At 38.9% G+C, this 13,039-nt stretch overlaps 1 protein-coding gene across 5 annotated transcripts in view; it reads left to right on the plus strand.

Annotated features, from left to right (window-relative positions):
• The window catches only part of LOC120940692 (desmoplakin), a 94,849-nt gene extending 82,190 nt beyond the window's left edge, over positions 1-12,659 (plus strand). For 3 of the 5 annotated variants that reach the window (XM_040353681.1, XM_040353680.1, XM_040353682.1), the window contains exons 20-24: positions 589-672; positions 1,110-1,217; positions 3,729-3,827; positions 5,443-7,737; positions 8,940-12,659. In XM_040353681.1, the coding sequence (XP_040209615.1) occupies positions 589-672; positions 1,110-1,217; positions 3,729-3,827; positions 5,443-7,737; positions 8,940-12,149 (5,796 nt within the window). In that variant the 3' untranslated portion in view covers positions 12,150-12,659. The remainder of the gene's footprint in view (positions 1-588; positions 673-1,109; positions 1,218-3,728; positions 3,828-5,442; positions 7,738-8,939) is intronic. The other 2 variants (XM_040353683.1, XM_040353684.1) reach the window with 2 other exon arrangements.
• The last annotated feature ends 380 nt before the right edge of the window (positions 12,660-13,039 follow it).

The following is a 13,039-nucleotide window of genomic DNA, read 5'->3' on the forward strand; positions in this document are numbered from 1 at the left end:
CCTCTGTCTCTCTCTCTTTGCCTCTGTCTCTCTCTCTTTGCCTCTGTCTCTCTCTCTCTCTTTGCCTCTGTATCTGTCTCCATTTCTCTCTCTCTGCCTCTGTTTCTCTCTCTGCCTCTCTCCCCAGTCTGTGTTCCTTCTCACCTGCTTGTCCTGCATCATTACATCTGTCTGTAGGATAGGAGGTGGCCGCCATGTTTGTTCAGTGTCCGGCGCACTGTGATTGGGCGTATGGAGGTCATGTGCAGAGGCGGGAGTTCAGGATCATGGAGAGGCCAGCCCCACACCACACATGACCCCCATGGCCCAATCACAGGGCGTCGGACATTGAAAGATGGCCGGAGCTTCGGGCGGCCGGGGACACAGGAAATTAAATTTAGAAGGACGCAGCCAGGAGTGACACACACTGGCTTGAAATTGCGCCCCCCTAAATATCGCGCCCGGGCCCATGGCACCCCCTGCACCCCCCCAAGCTATGCCACTGGATGTACCATAATGAAATTGCATCCTTTTCCTATATAATGTAGTAGTTTACTTTTAATTGAAAACATGTCTTATGTACATTACTGTTTTTTTTTTTTATAACAGAATTTGAATATAGAAATACAAGGCAAGAGAGATAATCTCGAAGAAGTTGTAAAGACGGCAGATCAGTGTGCATCATGCGTCAAGGTAAGATGAGGCCAAAGCATGTGTATTTTGTAGTACTTGGCAAATACATTTGTTAATGTTTACACTAGAAAACAGGAAACCAAGTACAACCATGTAATTATAATCCAAAGTTGTTAGCCATATGGGCATTAAACTAAGATACTTTATTTTACCTGGTTAGACTGTAAGGTAATTAGCCTGTCCTATTGAGCGTTTTTTGCTTTTGCTCATGTGACTATATTTAACGTGCAGTACTACACATAAGACTATATATTTAATTTTAGATTGTATATTGGTTAACCAGCATAATAACGGTATTGAGTTGGGCTAATATTCAAGGCTTTGCTTGAATTAGGTTTTCACTTGGCTTTCCAACCTACTCTTTAAGAGGCAGATTGCATTACAATATGAAAGTAAATTCCCTCTTTTGATGTATTTCCTTAATTTTGTTTTCTCAGGATTATGAGCTACAACTGGCATCTTACAGCTCTGGACTGGAAACCCTGCTTAACATTCCAATAAAGAGGACCATGGTTCAATCACCATCTACAATTTTAATGCAAGAAGTGCGTGCACCAATTCATTTAGTATATTTTAAACCTTTTTAAGTCATTTCTAGGACTGGTAAAAGCAGTATCTGTGAATATATTTGTTAAAATGAATGCACTTAATGTAAAATATTGCTATTTGCCAGTTCTAAAGGCAGCTAAACACATATAAACTGGCTTTAGAGCAGGAACCTCAGGAAAAAGTGATTTTAGAGGTATAAAAGTTGTCTAGAGTTTCCAGATTACTTCTCCTGCATTTCGAACAAATCCAGGAGTGCCAGTGTTGGAGGCACTGCAAGGGTTAATTTCTCTTTGGTTTAGGATAGTGATGGTTATAACCTTGGCACCCAAGGTGTTTTGGAACTACATTTCCCATGCTTATGCACTTGCAGTGGGGTGCTAAGGTTCACAATCACTGGTCTAGGAGATTTGGAAAAGCTATTTTTACTTGCCCGATCCTCCCTAGCAGGTCCTTCTGCTTTGCTACACTGGCCCTTACAGCCTTTTCTTTCCTTCACTTCAGCACTCTTAAAGGATAAATTCACCTTTGAGAACATGTTGCATGTTCCACACATTTTTAGGTGCATGTTCATGAATATTAACATGTTCCCACTGCTGCAGCGTCTCCCCGATTTGCCGCCTATAGTGACAGCGAGCCGGGGATCTTCTCCCCAGTCTTGCTGTCACAATTTTAAAAGCTCCACTTACCTGGCAGCGTCATTCACTCACAAAGCTCTGTGAATGGGAGAGCTAAAAGTTCAGACAGACTTTGTGGCTGTCGGCTTGCAGTTCTCAATGAACTACCAGGGCACTGATGAGCGGTCTATGTAGTTAATTGTTTCTTCCTATCAGTGTTTAATTGCCTGCTTGTACGAGCAGACAGCATACACAGTCTGTAAAACATAGAATTCTTACTTTGCATACCCCTATAGCCCTCGACCTAATGCAGTGTGTGTTTGAACCTAATTGTACTTTAAGCATTCCATATCCTACAATGTAATGTGGGAGTTTATAAAAAATATTACTAATGCACTCGCTTTGCATTGTGAGACATGGGTTGAAGGGGAGGGTACCCAAGTACAGACTTGCGCTAAAGGAGTTTGTGTGTGCGTGTATATATACTGTGTATATGTACAGTATCTCACAAAAGTGAGTACAGCCCTTACATGATTGTAAATATTTTATTATATTTTTTCATGTGACAACACTGAAGAAACGACACTTTGCTACAATGTAAAGTAGTGAGTGTAGCTTGTATAAGTGCGTCTAAGTTTGCTGTCCCCTCAAAATAACTCAACCCACAGCCATTAATGTCTAAATCGCTGTCAACAAAAGTTCAACATGGCACCTCATGGCAAAGAACTCTGAGGATCTGAAAAAAATTATTGTATCTCTACATAAAGATTGCCTAGGCTATAAGAAGATTGCCAAGACCCTGAAACTGAGCTGCAGCATGGTGGCCAAAGCCATACAGTGGTTTAACAGGACAGGTTTCACTCAGAACAGGCCTCGCCATAGTTGACTAAAGCGGTTGAGTGCACATGCTCGGCGTCATATCCAGAGGTTGTCTTTGGGAAATAGATGTATGAGTGCTACCAGCATTGCTGCAGAGGGTGAAGGGGTGGGGGTCAGCCTTTCAGTGCTTAGACCATATGCTGCACACTGCATTAAATTGGTCTGCATGGCTGTCATCCCAGAAGGAAGCCTCTTCTAATGATGATGCACAAGAGAGCCTGCAAACAGTTTGCTGAAAACAAGTAGACTAAGGACATGGATTACTGGAACCATGTCCTGTGGTCTGACGAGACCAAGACTTGACACATGGTGTCAAGCGTGTGTGGCGGCAACCAGGTGAAGAGTACAAAGACAAGTGTGTCTTGTCTACAGTTAAGCATGGTGGTGGGAGTGTCATGGTCTGGGGCTGCAGGAGTGCTTCCAGCTGAGGGTAAAGGTGATGGACTGGTCAAGCATGTCTCCAGACCTACATCCTATTGAGCGTCTGTGGGGCATCCTAAAATGGAATGTGGAGTGTGGAGGAGCGCAAGGTCTCTAACATCTACCAGCTCCGTGATGTTGTCATGGAGGAGTGGAAGAGGACTCCAGTGACAACCTGTGAAGCTCTGGTGAACTCCATGCCCAAGAGGGTTAAGGCAGTGCTATAAAAAAAATGGTCACACAAAATATTGACACTTAGAACATTTTCACTTAGGGGTGTACTCACTTTTGTTGCCAGTTGTTTAGATATTAATGGCTGTATGTTGTTATTTTGAGGGGACAGCAAATTTACACTGTTATACAAGCTGTACACTCACTACTTTACATTACAGCAAAGTGTATTTTCTTCAGTTTTGTCACATAAAAAGATATAAAAATGGGTGTACTGACTTTTGTGTGATACTGTATGAGAGAGAGAGAGAGATATCTTGGCAGCAGTTATTTATTCTTGTAGACATATGGCCTTGAAAATATACAAAAAAACTGCATAAAAGAACATAATCAATTAATATATATATATTTTTATTTCTTTAGTCTGCTGAATCCCAGGCTCGCTACATAGAGCTCCTCACCAGAGGAAATGATTACTACAGACTTCTACATGAAATATCAAAGAGCATGGAAGACCTGAAGGTAATTAACTTAAATAAAACCATGATCTCTAAACTCCAGGGACTAATGGCAACATAGATCAGCAAGTATAATCCATTTTCACAAGCACAAAAATTGTATTTTAGGCCATTAATTTAAGTTGCTTGGCAGTGCGCCAGAAGAAACCGTTTTTTTTTTTTTTTCAATGCAGCGCACCACAACGTAGGTGTGTTGGGGGATCATGGAGATGCACAAATGCACATAATGTGTTGCTGTAATGCACTTGTTACCACAACACATTAGTGTAAATGGGCCGTTGAAACTGCATAGAAAAGGGAAGTTTGCTATAGAATCCATTACCCTCATTCTTGTATGAACTTTGTCCTAGTGCAAACCTTCTATATATAATATTTCCATGAACATATTACAGTGCTGATCACACATGCCTTTCTGGACATTCTGATACTGTGATAGCCAACTTAACCAGTGCTTTCTGGATAATCGCCAATTTGAACAGATCATCTGCTTCAACACAATCAAACTGTCCCCATACTTTGTTGTTTTTTATCAATGGATACCACAGATTGTTAAAGCACTACTTGTGATTTTGAAACCCATGTTTGTTGACCTCCTAAACACATGCCTTTAAAAACACATGGAATTATTGCATATGTTTAGTTTTCTACATAGAAATAAAACTACTTAAGCTGGCCATGCACAGCTTAAATTTTGGCCGATTCCTGCTGAAAGATTGAAGGAGTCAGGTGGAACATTGTGAGCCATACAGTGACTGCATTCTATCAGATTCAGTCACTCTTTGGGTATTTAAGCAGCCAAGCGTTTTTTGAGACTGCTTGCACACAATAGCTGGCAGCAGAGTTTCCTCCATTCACACTGTTTAATGTGGATGAGAAAACTATTAAATTTCTCTCATTCACCCTGTGTACGGCTAGCCATAAAGGAGAAATATAGCCAAAGCTATCTTCACTATACTTCTCCTGTATGTCACAGGAGTGCAGTTCGTTCTGCACTCCTGTGACCCATTTTCAGCCGACAGCAGGCTAAAGTCCGCTGTTGGCTGATGTCACTCAGCCGGTCCAAGATCTAAAAAAAATCCCAGTCGGGATCCACCCAGAACCCTGGATCAGCACCTGGCTCAGCCTTTCGGTGATCCGCCGAGAGCCTGAGCCAGAGACCGGCAGTCTCAACTCTCAGCTTGGAGTAGAGGGGGAGAACTGAGAGATCAGTGGTATTTGATCACTCAGTTCTCACTGCAGAGCCGGCAAGGAACAGATGTAGCATCAGATTGATGCTGCATCCACCTAGGCGAGTATGACGTTTTTTTTTTTCTCAATACTTTTTTTTTAAGCTGGCAGAGAATGAAATTTGTCCAATTGACTTCGGTATAGGAAACATGCCGGATTTTTTTCTGAAGATCAGGAGCTGCCGAGTATTAATACTAAATAGTCTGCAGCCACTGATAAGTGTATTCTGACAGCAGTGGGTGCCTCTGTCAGAATACAATGTCTCGGCAGGGGTAAGTGGGATATGGCAAGCCTTACAAATACTCATTCTAAATTAATTGTATATTTTTTAGATTCCTTTCCTTTGAAACCATGAAATGATTGTCGGACTTATCACCTTCTTTTTTTTACAGATGAAAAACACTAGGATTGAGCTACTTGAGGAAGAACTTCGACTTGCCAGAGATTCAAACTGTGACAATTCACAGAAGAACAAATTTCTTGATCAGAACCTACAAAAGTACCAAATAGAATGCTCAGAATATAAATCAAGACTTCTCCTTTTAGAGGACATGAAGAGGAAAGCTGAAATGGAGGGGTCTTCTGCTAAACAGAATGTTGATAAATGTTATAGTCAGATAACAGAATTAAATGAGAAGATAACCAGGCTTACCTATGAGATTGATGATGAGAAACGTAGGAGAAAGGCCCTGGAGGACAGATGTGAGCTTCAAAAGAATGAATTTGATCAAATACAACAAAGAAGGCATGGTGAATTAGAAGGTGCCAACCGTCATAAAATAGAAACTGACAAGACAATCAAAGAGAAGGAATATGAGATAGAAAAACTAAAACTTCTGCTTCAAGATGAAGGCCAAAGAAAGAGGGAATATGAGAGTGAGCTGTCAAAGGTAAGGAAGCAATATAGTGACGAAGTTAGTAGTTTGAGGAACAAGTATGAATCTGAGATAAACATTACGAAGACTACCATACAACAAATTACTGTTCAGAAAGAAGAAGACACTTATGATCTCAGATCTCAGCTCGAGAAACTATCCAGAGAAAATCGTGACCTCACACAAGAAATTACCAGACTTAATGAGACCATTGTCCAAACAAATGAGCAGCGTAGAAAGGCAGAAGAAGATGTTTTCCAACAAAAGGCTTCAGGGTCTGAGCTCTCACAGAGAAAGCAGCAATTGGAAATAGAGTTACAAAAAATAATCCGTGTTAATTCGGAGGAGATAACCGGGTACAAGAGGTCATTAGAAGAGGCCAGTAAGACAATTCAGGACAGAAACAACGCGCTTGACAAGCTAAAGTATCAACTTCAAGAGGAAGCTGCACGTCAGAGACAATATGAAAACGAGCTTATAAAGGTAAGAAACAATTATGATGAACAGATTATAAATTTAAGGAACAAGTACGAGACAGAAATTAATATTACAAAAACCACCATCCACGAGATAACTGTTCAAAAAGAAGATAACATCAGCAGCTTGGGTGACCAAATTGATAATTTAACAAGAGACAAACGGGATTTGTTGACCGAAGTCAACAGACTAAAGACTTCTCTCACACAAATAACAAACAATCTTAAAAAAACTGAAGATGATGCTCACCAGCATAAATCCTTTGTATCAGAACTCACTCAGAAAAGGCAACAGCTTGAAACTGAAATGAGACAACTTAGCCTTTTAAAGACTGAAGAACAGCAAAAACACAAGAAATCTCTTGATGATGCTGCCAAAACAATTCAGGAGCGCAACAAGGAAATTGAACGTCTAAAAAAGCTGCTTGAGGTTGAAACGGACCAAAGGAAAAAACTTGGGGAGGAGCATATTAAATTACAGAGATCCCAGTTTGACTTGCAGAAAGTCAACAGCACTGCCACAGAGACCATAAGCAAACTTAAGATACAGGAACAAGAGCTAATAAGACTTAAAACAGACTTTGAAAAACTGTCAACAGAAAAACAAGGAAAAGAAAATGAGGTCAACAGACTTCAAGTCAATCTGAAAGACCTACAGACACAAAAGCATAAACTAGAGGAGGAAATAAATCGGCAAAAAAGAATTGCTTCAGATGAGCATACAAAAAATAAAAAGCTAGAAGAAGAGCTGGAGGCACTTCGAAGAACTAACAGCGAACAACTGAAAAAGATTACTACTCTGACCCAGCAAATAGAGCAAATTACTATTATTAAAAAGCAAACAGAAGATGATTTGCACCAGCAAAGGGACTCTTTAGATGGTCAACTGAGAGACCAACAAAGAAATATTGATGAGCTGAGTAAACTCGTAGCTGAGGTGGAAAGTCTACGCCGTCAGCTACATGTAGAACAAGAAAACTTGCGCCAAGCTCATATCAGAAATGAGCACTTGCAAAAAACCATTGAAGAGAGAAACAAAAGTTTGAATGAAAGCAAAATAGAAATAGAAAGACTGCAGTCAATCACAGAAAATCTTACTAAAGAGCACCTAAGGCTGGAAGAAGAGCTGCGCTATGTTAGACTGGAAAATGAAGAAGTCAAAAAGTGTAAAGATGAAGTGGATGGTGAAAAAAGTGCAACTATTACTGAATTAAAGAATCAGCTACAAATCAGCAACAAGCGATCCCTCGAGCTTCAGGGCCTTATTAATGAGTTGCAGAAAGAAAGGCAAAATTTGAGACAGGAAATTGAAAAATTCCAAAAGCAAGCACTAGAGGTATTCAGATAAATTTCCTTAATTTGTCTTCAGATTAATTGGTAAATTCCCTGACCTATATAATCTGTTACTAACAGAGCCAGATTTATATCTGAGGTATTACACATGTATTTACAGGTGCTTTTGAGGGCACCTGAGTTAAGTTCAATGTAGTACATTATTGGCACATACCTGTTTGCCATCCTGATATAATATCAGGTACTAATCATCTTAAACAAATCTATCCCAATATCAGGTCAAATATGTTTATTAAATGACTAGCAATTGTTTTGTTATCAGTCGCAAAAGTGAAACAAGACCAATGGGAATATGAAGTTTAAATCTGGCTCCGATTTACTAACATGTCATGATAAATATATAATTCAGTGGGTACCTTAGAAAGTAACTCATGCAGACTTACTGTATATCTGAAAATATTACATTATTCTTTTACTGGTGTTAACAGTTCACTTTATTTAATAGGGGCATTATGTCTTATGCACTTTGAACAGGATTACATTGTAATATCAAATAAAGGCAGCTATAACCTTTATATATGTATGTATACATTATATAGACGAATCTTACAAATATAATGCAGATAAGATTTAAAAAAAAAAAAAAATTAAAAAAAATTACACTTTTACATTATTTATACTACCAATATTCTGCACAATATAAAAAGATCAAACTATTATTTTGCTTTCACTATAAAATATACGAACATTGTAATCCTTTTTATCATCTATCCTTGTATGTGTTGTTATTTGATTAGTTTTTTACTCCTTTGTTTTAATCATATGCATGGTCTGTCAATTGTTGGTAACGTCCAATGTCTGTTTTCATTAAATGTTGTCCTTCAGAGTTTGTAATTTTTATTCTTTTTTTATTACTTTCAGTTACTTTGCTAATGATTCACTAATCCTACTACTAGAATAAAAGCATTTTAAAGACACTGGGAATAGCTGAAAATAATTTTTCTGTTTATGAAAAAGGACAAAATATGAACCACAGAATAATAATTTATTATACAGAAATAAAGAATATAGCCCTAGAAGTTGTTTGTGTATTCTGAAAAAAAAGTGATAGTGTTATTGGGGGAATGCATTTTTGTGTTTGGAAGCAGTGTTAAAAATGTAACTAGCTGAACCATTAAATGTTTACAAATAAAGTTGTAGGTTGGATTAATAAACATTTTTATATTTTTTTTGTCTTTCATCTAGGCAACTAGTAAGATACAGGACTCAAGTAGTAAATACTCAGAAGTCTTCCAAGAAAAAGAAAGCCTTCTTATGAAACTAAAACTTCTTGAACAAGACAAGATGAGGCTTCAGCGTCTGGAAGAGGAACTTAGTCGTGCAAAGGCAGCACTAGATGCTGAATCACGGAACAAGCAACGTATAGAAGATGAGAAACAACAGATTCGAAATGACTTTAATCAGTGGAAGAGTCAGTATACCCGTAAGGAGGAGGATGTAAAGAGGTTTGAAAGTGAGTGGGAGAGAAGTGAAAGAGACAAGGCATCATTTAAAATTGAAATTGAAAGATTGCAGGCAGAGATCAGGTCAATTGAAGAGAGGTACAAGCGTAAGATAGAGGAGACTCATCGAACTAGCCACGCTGATTTCGAAGCACAGAGACTGGCATTGCAAAGGGAATTGGAAAATCTTAAGAAGCGTCCTTCTGGTTCCAGCAGACAGACACAGACTGATCAAGACATGTCAATCGATCCATCTAAATTTGTTTTTGATGGACTGAGGAAAAAGATTACAGCTCATCAGCTTCTTGAATGCCAAATAATAACAAAGGCAACATTTGAAAAATTAATTAAAGGACAAAAGTCGCTTGAAGAGGTAGCTACTGAGATTGAGCCCTACCTGAAAGGTGCCGGTGCAATTGCAGGTGTCTCTGTTACACCTAAAGAGAAGTATACATTTGTGGAAGCTAAGCGGAAAAAGCTTGTTTCACCTGAAAGTGCAATAATGCTCTTAGAAGCTCAAGCTGCAACAGGAGGTATAATAGATCTGCAGAGAAATGAAAAGCTGACGGTAGATAATGCTGTTGCTAGGGATCTCATTGATTTTCCAGACAGAGAGGCCATTTATACAGCAGAAAAAGCTGTCACTGGTTTTAAAGATCCTTTTTCTGGAAAGACAGTGTGTGTTTCAGAAGCAATTAAGAATAAGTTGATCAACCGAGATGTTGGATTGCGGCTCTTAGAAGCCCAGTTGGCAGCAGGTGGAATTGTTGACCCAGTGAACAGTGTCTTTCTACCTGTTGAAGTTGCATTATCGCGAGGCTTGATTGACAGAGATTTGAATCGATCATTAAATGAAACCAGTGATGAAGCAAAGAAATTCATTGAACCTGTCACCAAGAAAAATGTCAGTTATGCACAACTAAGACAAAAGTGCAGAGTAGAACCTCATACAGGATTGCTTTTGCTGCCTGTAATGAAGAAAAGTCTCTCATTCCAAGGTATTAGACATCAAGTGCCCCTGAATGAATTAGTAGAGTCTGGCATTATTCGCTCTACCACAGTAGATGAATTGGAATCTGGTCAGATATCTGTCGAAGAAGTCAGTGAAAGAATTAAAGATTTCCTGCAGGGATCAAGTTGCATAGCTGGAATCTATAATGAAGCTACAAAGGAAAAATTTGGAATATATGATGCAATGAAAAAGGGTTTGTTGAGGCCTGGAACAACACTTGAACTACTGGAAGCTCAAGCAGCTACTGGATTCATAGTGGATCCAGTAAATAATCTAAGGCTGCCAGTTGAAGAAGCCTACAGAAGAGGTCTTGTTGGAATTGAATTCAAGGAAAAGCTTCTGTCTGCAGAAAGAGCCGTAACTGGCTACAAGGACCCAGAAACTGGGAATATAATATCACTCTTTCAAGCTATGAACAAGGAGCTAATTGAGAAAGGACATGGAATCCGCTTGCTGGAAGCCCAAATTGCCACAGGTGGAATCATTGATCCTAAAGCAAGTCATCGTTTACCAGTTGATGTTGCTTACAAACGTGGGTTTTTTAATGAAGAAATGAATGCAATTCTTTCTGATCCAGATGATGATACCAAAGGCTTTTTTGACCCCAACACAGAAGAAAATTTGACATACCTACAACTAAAAGAAAGGTGCATTGTTGATTCAAAAACCAACCTTTGCCTACTGCCTCTAAAAGAAAAGAAAAAATTGGTACAAGCATCACAAAAGAAGACTTCCAGGAAGCGCAGAGTAGTCATAGTTGACCCAGACACAAACCGAGAAATGACAGTACAAGAAGCATATAACAAAGGGCTTATTGATTATGAAACCTTTATTGAGCTTTCAGAACAGGAATGTGAATGGGAAGAAATAACTACTACAGGTTCAGATGGTTCAACAAGAGTTGTCCTGGTTGACCGAAAAACAGGAAACCAGTATGATATCCAAGAGGCTATTGATTTAGGTACAATCAGCAAGAGCAATTTTGAACAATATCGTGCTGGTACACTAAGCCTTACTCAGTTTGCAGATATGATCTCCAATAGAAACCTAAGTGATGATGTGTTAATTACTTCTAGACAAGATTCTGTTTCATCTCTTTCATCCCTGTCCTCGCCCACATTTCGAACCGGTTCATGGTCTAGAAGTGGTTCATTTTCAGACACTTTAGAAGAAACCACACCTATTGCAGCAATATTTGATACTGAAAACTATGAAAAAATATCAATATCAGAAGGTATCAAACGTGGCATTGTAGATACAATTACTGGACAACGCTTACTGGAAGCACAAGTTTGCACTGGAGGAATTATTAACCCAAATTCTGGGCAGAGAATTTCCCTGCAAGATGCAGTTTCTCAAGGCATAGTAGATCATGATATGTCAGCCAGGCTAAAGCAAGCCCAGAAGGCCTACACAGGCTTTGATGGAGTAAGAGGACAAAAAAAATTGTCTGCCGCGGAAGCCATGAAGGTGAACTGGTTGCCCTATGAAGCTGGACAGCGTTTTCTTGAATTTCAGTACTTAACAGGAGGCCTTTTTGATCCAGAAACACAATCAAGGGTAACCACAGAGGAGGCTATTCGTAAAGGCATGATTGATGGTCGAGCCGCTCAGAAACTGCGAGACATAAACAACTACCCAAAAATTCTGACATGCCCGAAAACGAAACTGAAAATCTCTTACAAAGAAGCTGTAGATCGATGCATGGTTGAAGACATAACAGGTTTGCGAATGCTTGAAGCTGCTTCAGTGTCTTCTAAAGGTATAAGCAGTCCTTACAATGTTTCCTCAGCCCCAGGATCACGATCAGGATCCCGCTCTGGATCACGCAGTGGATCTCGAAGAGGAAGCTTTGATGCTACAGGTTCATCTGCCTCTTCTTACAGCTATTCCTTCCAGTCTGTTAGCAGTAGCTCTCTTGGGAACCAGGTGGCAATTTGATTTGTCTTTTTAAAAAAAAAAAAAATTATGGTGAAATTACATGTTTTACTATGTTCCCATTTTGAAAAATTGTAAAATGTGCACTGACTATGGGAAAGATTTTTTGTTTAAATATGGAGGAGAGCTTTGTATTTTTTTCTAAATTCTCCATTAGCAAAATGGTTTAAATATTTGTATTTGTTTAGCAAATCTGTAGGGGGCAAAACAATATTTGTATTGTAGGCAAGAATTGCTGTGCCTTTTTCTATGAACTCTAGTCTTGTAAAAGAATTGGTACTGAATAGTTCCCTTCTATTGCTGTAGTCTTCAAAATGCTGACATTAGGAAAAAGGTATTGCATTCTAAATGGTAAAGGCTTCATTATTATATTTTAACACAGACCTGTTTATTAATAAAAAGTAGCTCTTCATATGCAATATTTCACTTTGTGGTGCTTTTGGATTTGCATCTTTTTATACTTTTTCTTTGCTTGTTAAATGTGCTGTCAATAAAGTTTAAAGCTTTACATTTTGTTTGATCTTTTGCTTATATTTTTGGTCCTAACTCTAGGCACAAAAACTTTCATATTTCTTAGTAGCCACAAATGATCTACATCCACCTTGCTTGCACCAAATTTACACTTGCTTTTTACATTATCACTGTACTGTATCTAACCTATACAGAGAGCAGAGCTGTGGGAGAGACCCAGCAGGTACACCCACTACAGGCTGTCTGGAGTAAACTATGAGATACAAGACCATTCACCTTGCACAAGGATAGAGAGCAGCAGTGACTGGTCTTTATTTCTGGAAGCTGCACAAAGCAAAGTTTCACACTGGATTAATGCACAGATCTAAAGAAAAAAATACACAAAGTCCACCAAGATTTAAGTAAGAATACACATGCCTCAT

This window comes from Rana temporaria, chromosome 5 (genome assembly GCF_905171775.1).
Source record: "Rana temporaria chromosome 5, aRanTem1.1, whole genome shotgun sequence".
Classification (NCBI taxonomy): domain Eukaryota; kingdom Metazoa; phylum Chordata; class Amphibia; order Anura; family Ranidae; genus Rana; species Rana temporaria.